The sequence below is a fragment of the Phascolarctos cinereus genome, unplaced genomic scaffold, assembly GCF_003287225.1.
Source record: "Phascolarctos cinereus isolate Bilbo 61053 unplaced genomic scaffold, phaCin_HiC Scaffold_9;HRSCAF=440, whole genome shotgun sequence".
NCBI lineage: Eukaryota > Metazoa > Chordata > Mammalia > Diprotodontia > Phascolarctidae > Phascolarctos > Phascolarctos cinereus.
Genome location: NW_027556402.1, coordinates 246,899,500 through 246,916,859, shown reverse-complemented (window position 1 = coordinate 246,916,859; position 17,360 = coordinate 246,899,500). Strand labels below are relative to the sequence as shown.

Here is a 17,360-nt window from a genome sequence, read left to right as displayed (position 1 = left end):
GGAAAATCACAGATTCCTATATCTGAGACAAAACTGATGATAGAATACATCTTTAATAATAGAATTGGCAGTAATTTTTGACTTGCCATAGGAACATGACATTTTTGTGTTGGATTAAAAAACAGACATTAAATAAATGTGCATTGAAACTCTGAAGACGCAATTTTAAATGGCATAGCAATAGTTAAAATAAAAAAAAATAATGTCTTCCAAATCTCATACTCTACAGGTAAGAAAATTAAATATCAGGAAGGAGAAGTGACTTCCCCATCCTTAGTTCACAATTTCCACAGATAGAATATACAAGAAAAAAATGGCAGCAGAAAATCTCACTGTTGTGGTGGAGTTCATTCTGCTTGGATTTTCTGACCAGCCCAAGCTCCAAGGGTTTCTGTTTGGAATATTTTTGGTCATCTACTTGAGTATTCTGATAGGAAATGGTCTCATCATTGTTATAACTAAAGTGGATCCAGCCCTTCAAACCCCCATGTATTTTTTTCTTGGAAACTTTTCTTTCTTAGAAATATGTTATACATCAGTCACCCTACCCAGAATGCTGATAAATATTTGGACAAAGAAGAGAAATATATCTTTTGTGACTTGTGCTATACAACTTGGATTTTTCCTTATCCTGGGAAACCCTGAATGCTTACTCCTTGGTGTAATGGCATATGACCATTATGTGGCCATTTGTAAGCCTCTTTATTACCCACTAATCATGAACCATAACTTATGTGTCCAGTTAGTGGCTGGCTCCTGGAGCATTGGGATCCCAGTCCAGATAGCACAGACATACCAGATTTTCTCTTTACCATTCTATGGTTCTAACAAACTCGACCATGTTTTCTGTGATCCCCGTCCATTACTGAGGGTGGCCTGTAAGGATACCTTTGTCAATGAACTTTCTATCTATGCCAGTGCTATGCTGTTTGTCATGATTCCGTTTCTGCTGATACTCTGGTCTTACATAAAAATCATGCCTGTCATCCTAAAGCTCCCATCAATCACAGGAAGGTACAAAGCCTTCTCTACATGTTCTTCTCATGTCATGGTTGTTGGATTATTCTTTGGGTCTATAATTATTACATATTTACAGCCTAAGTCTAGCCACTCTGTAAAAAATGAAAAAATCTTCTCTCTCTTCTATACAATTTTGACTCCTATGTTTAACCCTCTAATATATACTCTAAGGAACAAAGATGTTATTGTTGCGCTGAAAAAGTTACTACCTAAATGTGGAGGGACAAAGAATAGATAATCTTATAGTCCTTTGTTGCCTTTTAATTTGTCTCATCATTCCTATCGAAAGGTAGCTAGGTGGCACAGTGGATAGAGTGCCAGGCCTGGAGTCAACGGGACCTGAGTTCAAATCTAGCCTCAGATGCTTACTAGTTGTCTGACTCTGGGTAAGTCCCCTAACCTTTTTCCCTCAGTTCCTTCATCTGTACAATGAAGTAGAGAAAGAAATTGCAAACTAGTCCAGTACGTTTGCTAAGAAAATCTACAAATGGAGTCAAAAAGAATCACACACAAATGAGATCATTGAACAATAATTCCTATTGAATTAAAAATCTCAATGTCTCTCCTACATGCTCTTGAAATTGTTTTATTCAAAGGTCATTCTTTCTTTCTCTCACATTTTAAGCATTATGTAAACTCTTTCTCTGTTGTATCAAAATGCAAAGTTACATTCTAACAATGACATCTCATACTTCTGAAATAAATGGAGTGGTGAACTAAGGTAATCACCGACATAATCTAGTGCTTGACAGATATATTTCAATATTTAACATTTAGAAAAATGATAATGCCTCATGAATTCTGCTCCAAATGATGTTAATAAGTAACTAATTTTAAAAAGACAACTGATTTATGATACTTCAAAAACAATGGTATCAAACAATCATAGAAATGAGGGCCCCTAAACTGTAGTTATGAATTCCTGTAGGCTTCCTTTTGAATTAGTTTTAAAATGCAAGGCCACTTATGTTTTATTTTGTATGACCCATTTTAATTTGGTTCAGATTGCATTCAGTTTCATAATGTTTCTTAAGTTTCAGGCCTTGTATTGCACAGATCTCTTCAAGGCATTTTTACCATAGACTACTCTACTTCTTCTTCTTCTTCTTCTACTCTAGAATGTAGCTACAAAAGAAGGGATTGAGTCAGTAAACAAATAGAAATTGAAAATAACTATTTGATGCTTTGTAAATATTTGCCTTTACTTTGAGATTATAACATCAGTTGGCTATTATAAACTAATCCACTGGTAGAGAATCATGAACTACTCCAAGTGCATCATTTGTGGTTCCATTTTTCTCAGTATTTTTCTAACCACAAAAGTTCTTCTTAAGCCATCCCGAAGAAATAACATATAGACCACATGTCTCCACCCTATTCTCAGCCACCAGAAATGGCTAACCATCGTATATTCCAAGGGATATCAGTCATTGTTGTCATAGGATGTTTGCCTACCTCAAGAGTTTTCAGAGGATATTATTCAGGGGATATTAGACCACCTAGTGAAGAAATGATGTAAGTGGGCACCAACCAATCAGAAGTGAGACATCTCTGTTTAAAAATAATAACTATGCAAATTCCATAAAAAGAGTTGCTTTGCCTGTCAATGCATTTCCTGTCCACTGAGGAAAGTAGAATCCCATTTATTGGAAACGGCAAATCTTGCTAATAAATTGATCATGCTCAAAACTCTGTGCCTCACTTTCTCTTTATCATGACATCTGTTTCCCTTCATCCACTGGAGAAGGAAATAGCAAATTATTCCAGTATCTTTGCAAAGAAAACCTCACAGACAGTATGGTCCATGGGGTCATGAAGAGTTGGACGTGACTGAATGACTCAACAACCACAATCTGATTCTGATTCCATTCTTTTCATTGTACTATTGTACTAACATATGTGAAAGAATCACACACAATAAAGGTAATAAGGGATATCAACAAACATGTGAAATACTGAAATGAATGCTACATCACAGACAGAGATGTTTCCTCTAATTATTAAGATCACTATTTAAGGTTGTGTGAATAACTCTTGTAATTCTTGGGAGTGTCCTTCCAGAAGCTGTTCCAGGGTCTATAATCAACTTATGCCATTGACCTTGCTTACTATTTATCTTCAGCTTCTTCATGGTCGTTCTTTTGTCATCCTTCACTCCTGCTATATGATCAGCATATCATCATCATCATTGGCAACACCACCACCACCACCACCATAAACATCACCATCAACATCACTACCATCACCATCACCACCACCGCTATCATCATCATCACCATCATCATCACCATCATCATCACCACCATCACCATCACCATCACCATCATCTTTTGCTATTTTCTCTTCCTCCTCTTGTTTTTGTTCTCCATGTTTTTCTTCTTATTCTTGTTGCTCTTCTTGTCCTTGTTCTTGTTGTTCTTCTCCCACTCCTCTTTATACAAAACAGTCACAAAAGTTAAGAAGGCATTGATAGATGGTTTGTGATCAAAACCATCGTACAGAGTAAAAGTATTGACACAATCACAGATAAATTGAAATAATAAAGACTTTATGGAACACCTCCCTTATGTCTGTGTAAAACCATTCTGTTGTAATTCGTATTTATATTTGGAATAAATAAATCAAATGCTCTTCTTTGTAATATAAGCTTCATTAGTTATTTGATTATTACTTATTTGATTCTAACAATATAAAATGCTGATGATGTAAATAGTGCAATAAGAAATACATATTCTCTGCCAATATGAAGGGTGAAAATATAACAAACAATTTTTTTGGTTATACTAAAAGGACAATGATGAGATTTTATAGACAGTTTATGGAATAGCTATCATCTTATTATTCATTTCCTTTTATGTCTGATTTCTTATGCAGGATGAAAAACAACAACAAAAAAGTGACAATAATATAATGAGAGATAGAGAAAACAAAGTCTTAGGTAGGAATACTAAACTCTTTACTCTACCAAGGCATCTCTATCATTGTACCCGTAAGTACATTTCACTAACATTTAAGTATTAGGTAAAATCCTCAGAAAACTATTTAGGAATGATCCACGGAGATATATGTTATATTAATTAAACCTTAAAAAACAGAAAATAAGGATAAAATTTATTATCATCTGTTTTGTGAAGCCAATGACAAAACAAGTAAAATAAACATATTGTAAGTTATTTAGTATCAAGTAGGCAAAAAGAATGTGTGTCATTCTATCAGTTATGCCAAGAAATAAGGAAAGTCAGGTAAGTTGCTAATATTAAATGGAGGGTTTTCTTTCTCAAAATTGTATTCAAACCAGGAATGCAGTTAAAGAATCTTTATTTTAACCGACCCATGTTCCCTACTTGTCCTGTGTATTACAACACAGCCATCATCACTTAACAAATACCACTTACCACTCACCTCCAGCATAGGTCGCAAAAAGCATAAGGTAAGAAGTCAAAAAGATAAGTTCCAAAACAATTTTGGGGCACCAGGGTAGTAGCAAGTGGGTATGAATATAGGGATGAAAATAGAGCTTTGTATAAGGAGATAACCAAATTGAATTTTAGGGAACCTAAAAATTACCTTAGGTATAAATGAATAGAGAGGGTGATCAGTTCAAGCATGGAAAATAGGCTGGGCAAGTGATAGCAGAATCCCTGTGTGCGTGGAACAACAGACAGGCCAGCTTTGATGGAAGGGAAAGTGCATGAAGAAGAATGACACACAACTTCAAAGAGGAAGAGTGGCATGAAATACTTACAACTTAAAAAAAAAAGGAGTTTTAATTTTATCCTACAAAGAAGAGTAAGCCACTGAAGCTTCTTTTTCAAAGGGATGATCAGTTCAGATGTGTATTTTAGGACAAAAAAATCACTTTAATTACTTCATGGGAAAAAGATTATTGAGTAAGAATAATTGAAGAATGGAAACCAGTTGGGAGTCTATTACAATAATTAAATCAGCAGCGATAAGGGTTTGAACTAAAGTAATGGCTGTGCATATAGAGCAAGGGGATACTTGTGAGCTAGATTTTGGAACTTAAGTCAGATTTGACAACTGATTTGTGATGATATATACATTAGAGTGAACAATGGCTTTGAATATTATAGTATTGGGGGCATCATATGACTGGAAAGATGGTGGCAACCCCTGCACAATCCAAAAAGGAAGGTTAAAGGGAGTTGATGTCTAGGTTTAGGAAAAAAAATGCTGAGTATTATTTTGGAGTTTATTTTTAAATCCTTATGAGAAATCCAATTCAAAACAATAATTGTTAGTATAAGTATAGTGTTTAATCTATGCAAAGTACTTTACAAATATTATTTCATTTCACTCACAACAGTCACAGAGCTGCGCTACTATTATCCTAATTTCACAGATGAAGAAATGGGTAGACAGAGGCTCAGTGACTTGCCCGTGGCAAAAGAGCTGAAGGATGAGTACAGATTTGAGTCTGGTTTTCTGACTTCAAGTCTAGTGCTCTATCCATTGTGATGCATAGCTGCCTGTAGAAAAAATGACAAATATGTTATCAAGTATGCAATAAAGGACTCAAGTAGAGATACTCAAGGTAAACATGTGAGTTTTGGAGTTGCTTTCATAATTTAATCAATAAACACTTACTAAATTTCTGTTATGTGTTCCCTCAAACCTACCATAATGCAAAGTTGGTAAAATAGAAAATTGAAAATATTTCAGGAGCTATATATAGCAATAAAGAAATATTAATGTACTATTTATGAAGCTGTGAATTTGTCCAGCCATTCTAAACAGTAATTTGGAACTTTGCCCCAAAACTTACTAAATTGTGTATTCTCTTTTATCTAGAAATGCCAGCACTAAGTCTATAGGCCCTTGAGATTAAAAAGAAAAAGAGGAAAAGCCCCATGCATATTTTTACTGGCATTCTTTTTGAGTGTTTGGGAGGTGGGTGGAGTAGAACTGGTATATATGGATATTACCAACATCTGTATGGTTCCTGAAGAAATTAAGGTACATGAAATTAATGGAGTAATGTTGTGTTCTAAGCACTGAAGTAAGTAGTTTCAGAGAGCAGGAAGATTTTTATGAAACAATACTTAGTGAAGTAAACAGAACCAGGAGGTATTTTTCTTTTAAACAGTAGCATTGTGAGCAAAAGCATCTTTGAAGTATATAAGAAAAATAAAATGACTAGCCAAGTGTCCAGGGGACTCTTAAGGAAATATTACCCACTTCCTGACTGACAGGTGATGGTGTCAGCGTACAGACTGAGACATGTATGTGTGTGTGTGCATGTATGTATATGTATATATATATACATATATATATGTGCATGTGTGTGCATGTATATGTGTATGTGTATATATATATATATATATAAATGTGTATATGTGTGTATATATATGTATGTGTGTGTATTAACATGGAAAATACAGGAATATTTATTACAAGGTTCTTTTTCTGTTATTTTTTTTAAACAAGGGGAGAAGAATTTTTTTTTTTGTTCATTGAAAAGATATTTAAAATAAATAATTTTTTAAAATGAATGTTATTATGAGGGTAGGTAAAGGCATAAACAAATACACAAATATATTGATATATTTATTTAAAATGAAGAAATTGATGTAGACATAGAGAGCTTTCCAACCCAATTTTTAAATATCATGTAAAAGTAAAGATAAGTAAGAAACATGAATGCAAAACCACCACATAGTATTTAACAGGGATATCATTAGTGCTGTAACTCATAATGAGTTGAGGTAGGTGAAGATAACTAAAGACAACAACAAAATTGATTTATTTGATTTAAAATTTTAGCTATATTATTTTTAACAAGTACAAAGAAGAGTTAATAGCATTGTTTAACGTGAGTAGAATTTTGATAGCAAATGAAAAATTCTACTCAATTATTATATTGTTTCAGTTTTCTTTGCCAAGAAAAATGACCTCAGGCAGGGAATAGATGGATAGATTTGTTTGATAATTCATTATTGGTTAGAGAAATGCAAATCAAAACAACTCTGAGGTACCATATCATACCTATCAGATTGGCTAACATGAAAAAACAGGAAAATGATAAATGCTGGAGAAGATGTGGGAAAATTGGAACACTAATGCATTGTTGGTGGAGCTGTTAAATGATCCAACCATTTTGGAGAACAATTTGGAACTGCACCCAAAGGGCTACAAAAATGTGCATACCCTTTGATCTAGCAATAGCACTTCTAGGGTTATATCCCAAAAAGATCATACAAATGGGAAAAAGGACCCACATGTACAGAAATATTCATAGCAGCTCTTTTTCTGGTGGCAAAGAATTGGAAATTGAGAGGATGCCCATCAATTGGGGAATGGCTGAGCAAGTTGTGGTATATGAATGTAATGGAATACTATTGTGGCATAAGAAATGATGAACAGGCTGACTTCAGAAAAACCTGGAAAGACTTATATGGTCTGATGCTGAGTGAAGTGAGCAGAACCAAGAGGACTTTGTACACAATAAAGCTACGTTATGAGATGACAAATATTGTTAAACTGAACCCTTCTCAGCATTACAAGGATCTAAGACATCTCCAAAGGTCTCAGGATGGAAAATGCCATCCACATCCAAAGAAAGAACTATGGAAGTTGAATTGCTATCACTTATTTTTACCTTCTGTTGAGTTTTGTTTCATCTTTCTGATGGTTCCTCCTATTGGTTTTAATTTTTACTTACAACTTCACTAATGTGAAAATGTTTAATAGGAATGTAAATGTAAAGCCTATATCAGATTGTGCGCCATCTTGGGAAGGGGGGGGAGCAAGGGGGAGAAAAATGTTCAACTCAAAAGCATATGAAAGTGATTGTTGATAAATCAAAATAAATTAATAAAATTTTAAAAAACTGTGCAGATTAATATTTATTGGCTGATGCCAGTATTAGTTAGTGAAACTGGTATCTGGACCCAAGTCTTAGAATTCAAAGGTCATTCTCTTTTTTTTAAATTTTATTTTGACATTTTATTTTCCTTTTTTTAATGAGCAAGTGTTTTTTTTCTCTATCTGACCTTTCATTAGGAAAAAAATATATGTAACCAATATGAATAATCAAAGATTGATCTCATTCTTTCCCCTAAGTCCATCCAAGAGATATATCATATGTTCTCTGGAATCACGTTGTTTTTTTTTTCTCACAATATTGATCAGCTCTCTTAAATAAGTCTCTTTCTGTCATCACCCAGAAGATATTTTTGTCACTCTATTTTATGTGCGATTTGTGTACATGCAGCCAAGGTTATCCCAAGATTTGGTCATTTTGAACATATTCTCACTGGAACTATAACCACTGTAATCCTAGAATATAATTAGGGAAGTGAGAGGACACGTTTGATCCTAGGACACCCTGGTATGTACATCTTATCTTCTAATACTTGCAACTTACAATGACTACCATTGAGCGAGAAGGGGCATTCCTGTAACTTCACCACAGCATGGCAGTCAGCCTCATATCCTCTTTAAAATTATTCCATATCTGTGTCTGTTCTTCGTTCTTGTTGATTTAGCAATCCCCATTGGCATTTTCTCTTATATCTTGATGCTTCTCTGCCTATCTCCACTCCTAGCGTCCTCCCACAGGTATCTTCCTCTTCTCATCTCCACTACTTTGCTAGATCATGCTTTGGCATTTCATAGTATTGAAAATATTTTAAATATTATAGAGATTTAAATTTTGTGAGGTGGTTTCTTACAATACCAATTCACATTATCCAGGAAGAATTTTAAACAACTTAGTGATTGCTTAAACCAAGGAAAAATTTGAAATACATTTGTGACAGTAGTATTGGAAGAAAAGCTTCCTGAGTTATTAAAGGCCTCTGTTCTCACATTGCAGCTACACACTCTCTTTGACATTTTTTTTTCCGGAGCTATTTCTGACAGTATCCAGAGGTATAGTTAAAGATATTCCCTACAGTGTGATCTTTAAGATATTCACAGGTCTCTGTGATTAGGCTAGGGATAAGGATATAGTGGCTCAGACCTTTAATCCAGGTACAAAATTAAGAGACATACAGAATCATTATACTGCCAACCATAATCCACTGGCTACCTGCTCTCTTCTGATTGTCAAGTTCCCTCTGATATTAATAGCTAGCCTGGATATAATGTTGCAAGATTGCAAAAGCTTTAATAAAATTTATCTTTTTTTGCCTCGCAACAACCCTGAGAGACAGATGTTATTATTATCCCCATTTTACAGATGAGAACACTGAGGAAATCAGAGATTAATTGACTTGTTTTCAATCACAGATGTAATGAATGTCTAAGGTCAGTTTGAACTTAGATCTATCCTTATTTCAGGTCCAATTCCCTATCCACTATTTTATATAGCTACCTCATAGTTATGATATTCTTGTAATGGTATGATAGAATTTTCATTAAGAAAGGAACCAAATAAGTCATTAAGTCCAATGCTTTTATTTTAGAGAGTGAGCTGAATTCTGTAGAGGGAAAGTAACTTATCCCAGGTCTCTTGGTAGTAAGTATAGAGCTTGTATGCAAATCCAGGACCTCTGTCTCTCATTCCAGTTTTCTAGTCACAACATCCAACAGTCTCTCAATATTCAAATACATTGGTTCATCCTCCCAAGGCCTAAAGGGAGATTTAATTTAATGGTGCCGTTCACAAAAAAGCTACAGAGAAGAGAAGAGATAGTTTAATAAGTTCCTGCTTGTTGTTCTAAATGTTTATTAAAACTGCTTCATAAATAAGAAGTAGAAATATCAGTCGGCATCGAGGTGGCTCAGTAGATAGAGGACTGGGCTCAAGAAGAACTGAGTTTGAATCTTGCCTGAGACATTTACTGGCTTATGTCATCCTGGACAAGTCATTTAAATCCCCTCAGCTTCAGTTTCCTAACCTGTAAAATTGGGATAACAAGATAGCATGCATTTCTCAGGGTTTCTGAGGATAAAATTAATTGAATATATGTAAAGTGCTTTGCAAACTATTTCGTATTATATTTCTCCCATTTTACAGATGAGAAAATTGAGGCAGAAATTGACTTTGCAAGAGTCTTTCCATGAGGTAGAGAAATAAAACACTGTCCTCTATCCCCAGAGCTTTTTATATTATATCACTCTACCTAATTAATGCATGTAAATGTCCTGGACTTAGGATCATTAGAACTTAAGTCTCATTAAACATTAGAAATTGACATGGGAGAGGAGCTATCCCTGCAGAACTGAGAAGAGACGGAGTCCTACTAAAAAAGCTCTGAGTTGAACAAAGCATATTTTTTTTAGAAAGGGGAAATGATACCTCTCATAAAATTTAGTGGTTATGGGAGGTTTAATGTTAACAGAGAAATGCTAGGATTTGGAAGCAAATGTGTTGAACCTGGATTCAAAAGACACTGGTTTCAATTCCAACTTGTACATTTATTAGTTGTGAGCTTGGGCAAATCCTTTAACTTCACTGAACTTATTCTGGACCTCAACAAGCCAATCAGTCCAACAATATCTGAAAAAAAGAACCTGTGTCCTGACCCAGCTGACAATCAAGGCCCTGGTTCAAGACTTCCAAAGAGGACAAACCCAGTACAAACCAAGCTTAGTCATTCCAGTGTTAGCCCTTTTGGTCATTACTTCCACTCCCTGCATATGCACACATATACAGAAATACTGACATCCAAACATTACCTTTTTGTCCATTTTACTTCTTGCTCCTAGCTCCACACTAGGAGACAAATAGAAATAGATTATAATCGTTCCTCCTTACAACAACCCAAATTTTTACATTTTTTTTCTCATCTGCAGAATGAAAATAATAGCTATTGTGGCAAATACTTTACTGGGTGCTTATGGGCTTAACATCAGATATTGTATATAAAGAATTTGGAAACCTTGAAGTGCTATATGCATGGCATTTTATGTTTCTAGTTTAACAATATATCCATCATAAAAAGATAAAACTGAATATGAGTTTATTCCATCTGGGCAAGGTATGCGTGAGATTTATTATTGTCTTGGCTTCAGCATCTCTATCAAAGGTATTGCATTATCACAGATGATCTATAGGCTACCTGAGGTCCCTAAATCCTACGATTCTAATCAGGAATCAGGATTCAATCAAAAAATAGAATTCCTTATGACATTTTGGATGGAAATCTCTTGAATAACATGATCTTGTTTCAGAGGTCATTTTTATTTCCTTGAAATTATTATTGGCTCAAACAAAATGGATAGAAGATCACATCAAAATGTATGAAGTTTTTTTTTATTATTATAAGGGATTAGGAGAGTCTTACTTTTATTGATGAAAAGTAAATAATGTCTAGCAATAAAACAAAGTATAAAAATGGGTAACATGTAAAAGACAAGTTTTATTTAATGCTTCTATGCTTTATGAAGGTGGGGGGAACATTGTGGTTGAAAATTAAGTGAAATGGCATCTATTCTTTGTTTATTTTCGAAATCTAAGCACTTACATTTCTTTAACTTTTCACTAAATTAAGAAGATAAGGGATGGTAGTGGAGCATATGGCCCATGTGGTCCCCTCTAGTTATAGATTTATAATCTTCAGATGCTTTCAACTTATTGGACAATAAGATTAAGATGCACATTATTTTCCTCAGGCTTTTTAATTTCATTCATTCATACATTAATTCATTCATGCATTCATTTTCCTCCACATATTCCACACCAAATTTAGTGGGACTAATGTCTGGCAAAGTGTAAATACTTAATAAATAGTTACTTAATAATTGGGTAAGTGATAATTGTTATTTGAATTGACTAACTTGTTATAGGTAAATAGGTAAGTAACATCAGAGAATTAAAACCTAATCCACAAAATCCAGACCAGTTTTAAATTGATATTACAGAATTCTAAAACAGGAATATTTAACTTAAAAAATAATTATCCATCCCTTTGGCTATCTGGTGATTTTTTTTCATCATATATTATTTTCAGGCATAAAATGAAAGAAAAAACATAGTATTATGAATAACACCAATTAAAGCAAAAATATTATTTTTCTCATCTATGTTCATGAAACTTCTAATAATCAAAGTTTGAGACAAGCAGTTCCCTGTGAATCAAATTATCTAGATCATTACTTCCCAAATCAAATTCCATTGGATTGTAAAGCAGTTAAGGATACAGGAGGATAAAATGGAAAGCATGGTGGATTTATCATCAGAAGATGTGCTTTTATTGAACTGTGGGCCAACTTTCCTCAAATGTAAAATCATGGGGTTGAGATAGATGAACTCAAAGGTCTCTTCAGTTTAAAATCTACAATTCTGTTTCCTAAATGTGTCCTGATACATAAGAACCCAAGTTTCATATCATTGACATATGGATTAAGCTCCTTTCCTACAATATCAACAGCAAACACATAAAACTTCCCTACTATAGGCAACATAGACATTCAATGATCTTCACATTGTATACTTCATAGGGGTTTCATTTGTCATTATTGCTTTCATTTTATTAGTGCTTTTTGGGTTTGCTATATACTCCCCGATACATCCTCCCTAGGGAAAGGCTTAAAATGGTCATTTCTTTCAGTCTGAGATCAATTGCTATTTAGCAATGTCGTATTTAAATTTCTTTTTGCCAATGTGGCTGTGGTTTCTTTGATTCTTTCTGTATTCTACCTTTGTTCATTAAAGATTTTTCACATTTGTCTGTATTCCTCAAGTTGCATGATAGAATTACATCACATCCTGATAGCACAATGTATTCCATCATTTATCAGTTGAAGAGCACCTGCCTTATTTCCAGATTTTTCTTATGCCACAAAAGTGCTGCTACAACTGTTTTAAAACACTGCTGAATTCCATATCCTGTGAGTTCCAGTAGTGACTCCACAGACAAAACTTTTCAAGAGTTCTCATGAATTGTGTACCTCCCTCCCACAATTCCAAACTGTTTTACAAAACTGTTGGCCTAATTAAGTTTGTTTCACCAACTATATTTTAGTACATTTTTTTTGTTCCCAAGCCATCATCAACATTAAGTGTTTCTGCATTTTATTATCTTTACAAATCTAATGGTCATAAGATTAATCCTTAATGTTGTACTTCTTTTTATTATACCTAATATTAGTGTTTTGGAATATTTTAAGTGATGGTTATTGACTGTGTTTCTTCTTTCAAAATATTGATACAACTTGATAACTTATCCATTAGTGAATGATAATTAAAGTGGGTACCTTATGTACATTGGAATTCAGATTTTCTTATCAAAGAAATGTGATGAAAATATTTTCTAATTTCATAGTTTCTATTAAAATTGCAGCTTCTTCTTTTATTCATTTGGAAGTTTCAATATCTTATATAGTTAAAATATTTTTTTAAAAAAGGTGTTTTCCCTTCCTTCCCTTAAAAAAAAATCTCCCCTTAACTGCAGGTATTAAAAAAAGTCTCTCTCTCTCTCTCTCTCTCTCTCTCTCTCTCTCTCTCTCTCTCTCTCTCTCTCCCTTTTTTCTGTCTCTCTGTCTCTCTCTCTGTCTCCATCTATCTTTCTATCTGTCTATTCATCTATCTACCTATCTATCTCCCTTGGCATTTTGACATAGCTGAGAAAATACTAGTCTTGAGATGAAATAAATCTTGGTTTAAACTTGGCCTCTGACAAGTCATTCAAAACTAGGCAATTCAGTTAAGTTGTATGTCCCTGAGGCAACCCACTGGCATTTAGCAACTAAAATATAGGCAATTTATATTTGCCTTTCATGGAGAAAGCTCCTACATAATGAATACCCTTATGTGGGCACTATAGAACCTTTAGTGAAATTTTATAAGTCACTTATCCAATTGTTACTTTACATTTATTTAATTAGTCATAAGATCATCTTCAGAAGCTTTTGGGGGAGGTGGTATTATTTTTAACTTTAAAATTGAATCCCGCTATTACTGAGCCAATCAGCTACATCAAGGAGTCCCTCTGACCATCATTTAATATAAGCAAGTGCTTACTAAAATCATAGTACTCAAAAGGCCCTTAGTTATCAAGAAGTATACACTTACTCATGGATTTTGCTAGAAAGATTAAACCAGGAAAAACAGGTGATAGCTACCCACCTCTTATTTATCTTAAGTTTTCTTTTATAAGGAAGAAAAACTTCATTATGAAAAAGAAACAAAATGGCTATTGGGTAATAGACGTACAAAATATGTTGGGAGTCAGAGGTATGAACTACTTTCCAGGGTACTGAAAGTTCTAAAGGATGATTGAACTTTGAAAGACCAAGAAAAAAAAAAAAAAGAAATCAGGCAAGAATGGAGAAGTGTTTGTACTGTCTCTTTTGAGTTTGATTCGTGGCAAAATGATAAGAACTCTAACAAAAGGTGAATTATTGATGAACATTTTTATAAATAACTAAAACATCAGGCTAAATCAATTGCCAGCCTAACCTCATATCCATTTCCAGAAGTTAATAACATAGGAAATCTGTTGAGTGATTTAATTATATGCCTACCTCTCAGTAAGCATTTGGTTAAGTAACTAATGCTATTGCTATGGAAAATATGTAAAGATGTAAATTATGCAAAAATTTTATTCCTAAACTAAGTATCTTCATTGAGACCCATGAAATTTGAGGCATTTAGAGAAGAAATGACTGCCTTAGTTCCCCAGATGAGCAAGTGAAGGAAAACACAGAGAAATTAAGTGACTTGCCCAAGATCTCACAGACTAGTGTGAGAACATAGGTTACATTCAAATCCATTTCAATGTTCTTTCTAACACACGATACTGAACCATCTCTTCTACTTAAGAAATACAATGAAGAAAGACTCTGTGATGAGCTAGATTATAGACACAAATGCAGAAATGAGTCATTTGCTGGGATTACTAAGCCTACTAACCATTTTGCAATGGGAAAATATTGGTAATAGTTGTGATCTTTAGTATCACCAAGAACATGCATTGTTTCTTGTCTAAATCTCATCTCTTTATGTGTCCATAGCACTCTCATCAGTAACTTCCAAATTTTCTACGGACATTTCATCTATTACTCTCTGACTTTCCTTGAGCAGAAGCATAAACCTTGGCCAATCTTTCTTTAGTATACAACGTCAAGCAGTAAGTCACTCCCAATTAGCTATCACATAAGAAAGGATATGATAAAGATTACAAAGTAAAGAATTATTGACTGAGAGTGGCTCAAAGTGACTCATCTGCTAGAAAGTCTTGAAGGTGAACAATTTCTTAACCCAAATAAATGAGCCTTTACTAGTGGAGTTTGAAGCATCAAGCAGATACTTTGTGGTATCTAATCCTTCTATTGTCTCTGAAACGATGTGTTTCCCATAATGCACTACTCTTACCTACAGGAGAGAGTGCAAGTCTAAGGAAGAGATACGGAACAGGATCCCTGCCATTGAAGATAATTACACTGAAGACATTGAATGTATAAATATAGTAAAATAACTCAAGGAAAGAGGTAGAATATAACATAGGGTGTCCAAAAGGCTTAGTGTGCCTTTTAAGCTATTGAATCTTAAAACCACACTAAACCTTTTGTGATGCCCTGCAAATGGCAATTATAAAAAGTAGACAACAATCTTAAGACTTCAAGGAAGGTAGGATTATTTTGAGATTCAGCGGTCTGGGAAGGCTTGAGAGAAAAAAATATATACAATTCAATTTGGTCTAGAAATGACAGAAAGATTCCGATAAGTAGTGAACAAGAGTAAATATCCTAGGTATAAATAAAAGCATAAGTAAAGTTAGAAAAGTACTTGATTCAATTCCAATTATAGTATGGAAGTCACTATAGTTCCTTAACGATTCTCTCCTCAAACCCTTACCCACCATAGATCATATGATTCATTTAGAAGTTTATATTCTATGAAAATATAAATATTTGATGTGTGCTGGTACTCTTATTAGTAATATCGTGATTTAGTATGATTTATGATTTTTACTGAATGCTAATTGCTGGTTCTACATTCATTCCAAATCTTCTAGATTTACAAAGTAATTGAATTTTGAGCTAAAAGCAACTTTGTAACAGAAAGATATAATTTTATCATTTGTAAAGAATCTCCTGATGTAGAATATATAATGCAATAGTTTCTGGATAGGGGTTTAAAATACAGAACAAGCCATATTAGATCTGAAAAGGATTTTAGATAATAAGATATGGACTGTCACAATTATAACAAAGCTAAAAACATAGAATACCAGGCCTAGAAAGAACATTATTGGTCATATAATCAATATCACTCATTTTACAGAAGAGGGAACTGAAGCTTTGAATGGGAAAATGACTTGCCAGTTCTGAATCATGATTACCACAGATTGAATACATAAAGAAACAATAGCAGTTACAAATCTCACTGATACGGTGGAATTCATTCTCCTTGGATTTTCTGATCTTCCCAATCTCCGAAGGATTCTGTTTGGGATTTTTTAGTCATCTATGAGAGTGTCTTGATAGGAAATGGCCTAATCCTTCTCATAACCAAGGTTGATCCAGCTGTCCAGACTCCCATGTATTTTTTTCTTGGCAATTTTTCCTTCTTGGAAATCTGTTATACATCAGTCACTCTCCCCAGCATGCTGATGAACCCTTGGACTCAGAAAAGAAATATTTCTTTATTGGCCTGTGCTGTACAACTTGGCTTCCTTCTCTTTTTGGGAGGCACTGAGTGCCTACTCCTGGGTGTAACGGCCTATGACCGTTATGTGGCCATTTGCAAGCCTCTGAATTATCCTATAATCATGAACCACAACTTATGTGTTCAGCTGGTGGTTGCCTCTTGAGTCACTGGAGTACCAGTTCAAATTGGACAGACCTACCAGATTTTCTCTCTGCCCTTCTGTGGTACTAACAAACTCAATCATGTTTTCTGTGATATTCATCCTTTATTTAAGGTGGCATGTGGAGACATCTCTCTGAATGAATTCTCTGTCTATGCAGATACTGTACTCTTTGCCATGGCTCCTTTTCTGTTGATACTTGGATCCTATGTTAAAATCATCTCCACCATCTTGAAGCTGCAATCAGCCACTGGGAGATCCAAAGCCTTCTCCACATGCTCCTCTCATCTCATAGTTGTGGCTTTGTTTTTTGGGTCTGCTATTATTATGAATTTATGATCAAAATCTACTCACACAGAAGGAACAGACAAAATACTTGCTTTTTTCTATACCATTGTCACACCTGTGTTTAACCCCCTAATATACAGCATGAGGAACAAGGATGTGATTGCTGCAATGAAAAAATTATTTCAAACTTGAGTAATATAATGAACCAAATAGTGGAATTTTCAGAGGCCTGTTGTCAGTGTACTTATCATGCAATGAATATAGAAACTTCCCATCACACTTCTTTTCTTTCAATAATTTATCATTCCCAGTTAATAATCTCAAGTGTTT

At 34.2% G+C, this 17,360-nt stretch overlaps 1 protein-coding gene and 1 pseudogene across 1 annotated transcript; both read left to right on the top strand.

Moving 5' to 3' along the window:
- Positions 1-304: 304 nt before the first annotated feature.
- Positions 305-1,258, top strand: LOC110199550 (olfactory receptor 10AG1-like). The gene has a single exon (XM_020974425.1). The coding sequence runs from the start codon at positions 314-316 to the stop codon at positions 1,256-1,258; it is 945 nt and encodes a 314-aa protein (XP_020830084.1). The 5' UTR covers positions 305-313.
- A 1,125-nt stretch (positions 1,259-2,383) lies between these two features.
- LOC110199549 (olfactory receptor 10AG1-like) lies at positions 2,384-17,222 on the top strand (annotated as a pseudogene).
- Positions 17,223-17,360: the final 138 nt, after the last annotated feature.

What these genes read in the sequence shown, in the direction of transcription:
- LOC110199550 (XM_020974425.1), top strand. Translation starts at nt 314, where the DNA reads ATGGCAGCAGAAAATCTCACTGTTGTGGTGGAGTTCATTCTGCTTGGA.